This window comes from Galeopterus variegatus, unplaced genomic scaffold (assembly GCF_000696425.1).
Source record: "Galeopterus variegatus unplaced genomic scaffold, G_variegatus-3.0.2 Scaffold725, whole genome shotgun sequence".
NCBI lineage: Eukaryota > Metazoa > Chordata > Mammalia > Dermoptera > Cynocephalidae > Galeopterus > Galeopterus variegatus.
This window is the reverse complement of record NW_007726836.1, coordinates 317,144-323,143: the sequence shown is the minus strand read 5'-3', so window position 1 is coordinate 323,143 and position 6,000 is coordinate 317,144. Positions and strand designations below refer to the sequence as shown.

The window sequence follows — 6,000 nt, the reverse complement described above, 5'->3', positions numbered from 1 at the left end:
AAACCCAGCCCTGATGTAGGTGGAAGTTTTTCTTCTCCTTTTTGCTTTTTGGTCTGAGAAGCATTGCCAGTTAAGCATATCAATTTAGGCAACACATGACTTTTTATGGTAGCCTAAGAAAGGATGTCCTATTTTATAGAAACCCTTACTTATTAGATTCAATCTCTTCTATTACAAGTACCCTTTGGAAGTTCCAGAATTAATGAGACATCCTGGCTGATGAATAAATGCCACATAGGACTTGCCAAGTGGGGGAGGTTATAGCCATTATTCTCTTGTTTGGCCATAAACTTGCCTATCTGGTGATAAGACTCCAATGGTGGGAAGCCCTGTAACTTTTGAGGAATCTCCTGAGTGCTTAACTCATCCTGATTAGCAACTGCATCTGGGACAAACAACAGGCTTATTAAAGTAAATACAAATACAGCCATAAAAATAGTTGAGCAGGATCTATACCACATCCCCTCGCCCCCACCTTGCCAACCTGTGCCAATCAGTTGGCCACTGACTATATTCTTTTACCTCCACTGGCTTCTCCATGTGTCTTTTGGAGATCATTAATAGGTTCAGCATCTATGAAATGGGATCCCACTATGGTAGGTCATGCAAACTTAATGTGACTTTTCAAAGCCTTTCATGGGAGAGAAGAGCTGGCTCCTAAAACACAAAAGTGGCTGGAACTCCTCCGCTCACAGGTGTGATTCCAGGACAGAGACAACATAGTGCTGCCTTCCTTGATCTTCTATGAGTTTTGGGTGAGGGATCCTGAATGGGAGTTTAGGGGTTTTGAGATAAAGACTTTAAGGAGGACAATTCTCAGATCTTCCTGATGAGCTGTAGGGAGCCAGACCTTGCTGGTTTACAGACTGAAAGATCACAGCACAAAGCGTCAAGATGGAAGATGTACAGATGTTTATTATGAATCAGCTTAAACCCTTTTATGCTTTTGACAAAGTGACTTAAAAAAATCATACTGATCAAAGGACCTCCAGGGTTTAATATTTCCAAAACAGATAAATAGCTTACTACAGATAAATAGATTCACCCTTTGGGTGTCTCCCAGAAGCATCTGAGAAGTTTCCAGGGGTCTGTAGAAGGGGATTTGTAACCCGTACCCCCCAATCCCCTACTCCTCTGGAAAGCAATGTCCAGGGATTGGACTGCTGGAGGGGCAACATGGAACCATTTGAGTTTCCTCCCAGGGACCAATCCTCTTAGCCCTGAGGAATGTCCTTAGATGGTGAGTGTTACTTGGGAGGTAGGGTCGGGGAAGAATGGGGATCAGGAATATGTATTTGTGGCATTTGTTAGAAGCCATCCATAGCACATCCTAGGGGATGAAAGGCCTCTTGGCAGGAACTGGAACAGTCAAATTCTTGCTGATTATTAATTGGGCCCTCATTTCAGAAAGCAATGCTGTTTTTATACATTGGAACTGACTTTAAAAAAATGAAACACAAAATCATAAAAGAGTAGAAAATTTTATGCTAAAAAAACCTCAGTAAAACAATCAGTAGCACATTGCATTTTTTAAGTGTCCCAGTTCCCTGTAATTGTTATGTATCTATTTTTTTTTTCAAAGATAGGTGTTACACCCCAATCTTCATGTCCACATTCTGCAGGTTCCGTGTCTCATCCGCTGTCATAATCTGGTCTGGGGTCTCTGATGACTCCTTGTTCACCAAATGCACCATTTCCTGGGACTTGCTGGCTTCTCCATTGAGCCCACTTGGTTTCCTGTCGTCCACAGCTCCATTGCCACTGTTGATCACCAGCTTTTTCTTCTGCCCACACCTAATAATTTTTAAGAAATCACATGAGAAAGAGTGCGGTGACTCAATCATATCGTTATGATCCTCATCATTGTGGATCGTCATAATCATCACTGCAGCTTATGACGGTCTTAGGACGCGCCAAGCACTGTGCTCAGGCTTTCTCTGCTTTATCTCATTGACTCCTAACAACTAGCACTTCTCAAAGTGAGGTCCCTGGACCAGCAGCAAAAGCATCATCAGAAAATTGTTAGAAACGCAAATTATCCACCCCACTTCAGACCTATTGGGTCAGAAAACTATAGGGGCGGGCCCAGGATTTGTGGTTTAACAAGCCCTTCTGAGGCACAGACAAGTTTGAGAAGCAGCAACCACAACTTTGGGAAGCTGGTGCTGTTGTTATTCCCACTACAGGTGAAGAAACCCTGGGGATCAGAAAATTCAGTAATTTACCTGCAGGTTACTCAGCAAGTGATAAAAGAGTCAGGATTCACACCCTGGTCTGTCTAACTCTTAATTTCTAATTCTCCTTCCACCGTGCTGCGTAATGGAAATGTTTGCTCTTGTAAGCACTCAGCTGTTTCTTCAGACTGAGACAAACCACCAACGTGATGACTGTAAATCATTCTCATTGTTGTATTTAAGAAAGTCCCACTACTTCCTCTCTCAGTCAACACTTTATAGGCTTTGTCAGTGTTATTACTGCATGTATTGGGAAGAACAAGACAACACTTTTCTAGAAGTATAAGGCCATATTGATTTTTTCCCATAACATTGGTTAATGTCCATATAACTCTGGACATAGGTTTAACAACACAAGACAAATTACTCACTGTTACTTTAAGATTTCTCAGTAATACTACTTAAGATTCAAATGCAGAAGAAAGTCTTCTATGGAAGGGTATGACCTTGATTGCGTCCCCGGGTGCTGCCATAGCATTGCCTCACCCTACCCAGACTGACACAACACTTCCTCTTTCCTGTAACGTAATCACTGTTAACACCCAGGACTCAGATAAACGATAGCAAGGTTGCACGGCCTCACGACTACAAGCGAGGTGGGGAAGAGGGAATGGACTAGCATTTATTGGACACCTCCAATAAGTGTCAGACACTTTATCTGTAATTTCCTGTAATCCTTTCAATAATCCTGCAAAGCAGCTATTATCCCCATTATACAGCAGTGGAAACTGAGGCCCAGAGAGGTTTTATTAAAAGTTTTGGTAAGACTGACAGAGTCAATATTCAGATCTAGGCCTTTATAACCAAAAGCTTGGGCTGTGTCTGGTTCTATCAATGCTGCCAACCATCTGGAGATTTGGAAACAGTACGAAGTCGGAATTGTTCACTTTGCCGCTGGATATTTGGAGTTATAGAGACAAAGCCTCTATTATTCATGATCATGAGCCATTCCATGTGGGACTGCCAAAGCCATAAACTTTAATCTCTTGTTTGGGGAAATAGAAATTATACTTCCTCAACAGGAGGTGGATCCTGTCTCCTCTGGCGTGAGCTGACGAGTGTGCGGGGAAGCATGCTTGAATTGTGGGGCAGATTTGTCCAGGCTGGAAATATGGATGGAGCCCATATAGACAATAGGGTGCGTGGTCAAGAGCAGAGCCTTGGAAGGCCTTGTTTTGAGACCTTATTGCTGTGTGACATGGGGCAACTCACTTAACCTCTCTGAGCCTCAGTTTTCATATCAGGCTATCAAGAGCACCAGTCTCATAGGATGGTAAAAAGCTCTTGAAACAGAGCTTAGTACTCAATAAATGAGTCTATTATTGCTATTACTTGTTGCTCTTATGAATGATGTGGGGTGAGGAAACTAAGGCCTTGGGTAAGCACTTAGGACAATATCTGGAACACAGCATGCTGGTTGTAATTGTCAACATTAACAAGAGCCATGTGAAATGCATTTTGCTTGTTTCTTCTGCCTGCCTCCACCTATCTTGTTATATTTACTACGTAGATGACTTAAAAGGAGGAAGGTAGCGTACTGCTTGTATTATTTCAAATTCTCAGATGGTGCCCTGTGTTCGTTGAAGGAAAATTGTCTAATTAAAGTAATTCCCATTTGTCTACCCAATGAGTGGTTGAGAGGTGGAATGAAATACTGTGGGAAAGTGATTTATAAGCATAAAAAATAAGTCTGTGCATGGGGGGTGGGGCAGGGATTAATGTTATTAATCTAAATTAAGCTGATTCTGAAAGTGGATAATGTCTGACCTGTAGAACATGGGAATATTGCACTTGGGCTTTGGCTCACCCCCACTTCTCTTTTGATTTATGTCTCTCTATTACCTGAGTTCTTGCAGGAGGGTAGGACGATTCTCATAAATAACTCAGTCCAATATTTAGAGCTCTAGAGATTTAATAAGTACCTTTAAAAGATAAATGCTAGTTTTTTCATTTTTCTTAGTTATAGGAATTCCAGAAGAGATATTAGAGCTCAAGGGGCTTCAGAGACCATCCAGTCCAACCTCTGCATGATGTCAACCAGACACAGAATCCAAGAAGTCAAGGGTAGTGACCAAAGCCACACCTCTGGTTACAGCACTGCCAGAATCACAACTTGCATCTTCCGACTCCAAAGATCAGAGCCCCTCACTGCAGTGCATCTTGCCTTTATCTCCTCTTCCCTTAAATTTCAGGCATTAGCCGAGCACACAGCAACCACACAGTGTGGAAGGAGCCAGACTGAGTCCTCGCCTGGAGAGGGTGGGCAGGCTAGGTGGGGCTTAGAAATCAGGTGACCTACTTTTCGGGCATGGTGGAATTTGCCTTAAAAGATTTAAGTTGGTAACTTAACAAATGATCTTATGTCTCTTCTACTTGACAATCCTTACATATATTTAGATTTATTTCACATTGTTTTAGAGCTATGCCATCCAATAAGTAGCCACCAGCCACATTTAACTATTTGATTTTAAATTAATTGAAATTAAATAAAATTAAAACTTCACTTCTTCAGTTGAGCTAGCCACATTTTGCGTGATTATTTATTGGACAGTGCACATATGAACATTTCTACCATCTCAGAAAGTTCAATTGGACAGTGCTTTCTACAGGGCAAAGCGAGGTCAGATGAACATAGCTTACAGGGAGCTAGAATGTAGCATAAGAGAAGAAAGACATTTCTAAATCCTGGAGATTTATAGAGGAGACCTACCAAGCAGAGGGTGGATGACCACCTGCTGGGGTTTATATAAAAGACGACTATTCCCGTGAAAGTGAAGGCTGGTGAAAGCTTTTTCTGCACAATCGGCATAGAAACATTTTTAAATCATTCCTGTTTTTTTGATGCCTTCTCTGGTGAGGTCCTCATGTTTTTTCTCCTCTTCAGACAAACCAGATCAATTCTCTAAGGGAAAGGTGTCTAAAGGTTTCTTCTCTTGGGCCTCATCCAAAATCTTCCAACCCAACTGACTCCTAAAACACTCTCTCAACCAGAGTGTGTAAAGTATGGTTTGCATTGGACAGCTCTAATGCAAGAACAGCAAGGAGAGCTGTTGTGGATTATGGCAGAGATGGGAGAAGAATAAAAAAAAGCTAAAGAAATAATAGAACCCCCTAAACCAGTGTCTTTAAGATGGCGTGACTCACAGATCCCTTCATCATGGAAGCCCTTGGTCAACCCTTGTAGGTCAACTTCAATGATTCTGCACTTTCGTCTTTTAAGCCTGGCACAGAGTATGTTCTTAATAAACATCAGCCAATTCAAATTCAACAAGCCAGTACTGCCACTAAACCTCAAGATTCCTTTATGGAAAGGATCGTTCTCTTTTCATTTTTTATCTTCTCTTCTCCTCACCAGGGCTGATCATCACAGGGGCCACTCGAAAGATTTTGCTGAGAAATGAATCAGCCCATCTTCAGCCAATTTTCTTGGATGAAAATAGGATTCTGTATCTCTCTTAAACATAACACTCAAGGCAGAAAGGCACCAGCCTTTTAAGAGGATTAAAAATGGGCCAGGAGCCTTAGGAACACAGTGTACATTAAGGGGCCTGTGCAGCTGCTAACCACCCTTTAGCTGCGTGGCAAATCTGTTTTCAATTATCAAATCAGGACATGGTAATTTATGGCATCTAAGCAGCTACTTTCCCGGTGAGATACTCGCTGTGCCAGATCCTGTGTGTCCCTGTTTGCCTGTTGCTAGGGTGACTGCTGGTCTTGCGAGGGAGATGGGGGGGCCTGAAATGAGGCCCCTTCTCTGCTGCTGACA

The 6,000-nt window shown here is 42.2% G+C and overlaps 1 protein-coding gene across 2 annotated transcripts in view; it reads right to left on the bottom strand.

The window, feature by feature from the left end:
* Positions 1 to 889: 889 nt before the first annotated feature.
* Positions 890 to 6,000, bottom strand: part of CD44 (CD44 molecule (Indian blood group)) — an 85,434-nt gene continuing 80,323 nt past the window's right edge. For both annotated transcript variants that reach the window (XM_008571824.1, XM_008571825.1), the window contains one exon: positions 890 to 1,794. In XM_008571824.1, coding sequence (XP_008570046.1) covers positions 1,590 to 1,794 — 205 coding nt within the window. In that variant the 3' untranslated portion in view covers positions 890 to 1,589. The remainder of the gene's footprint in view (positions 1,795 to 6,000) is intronic.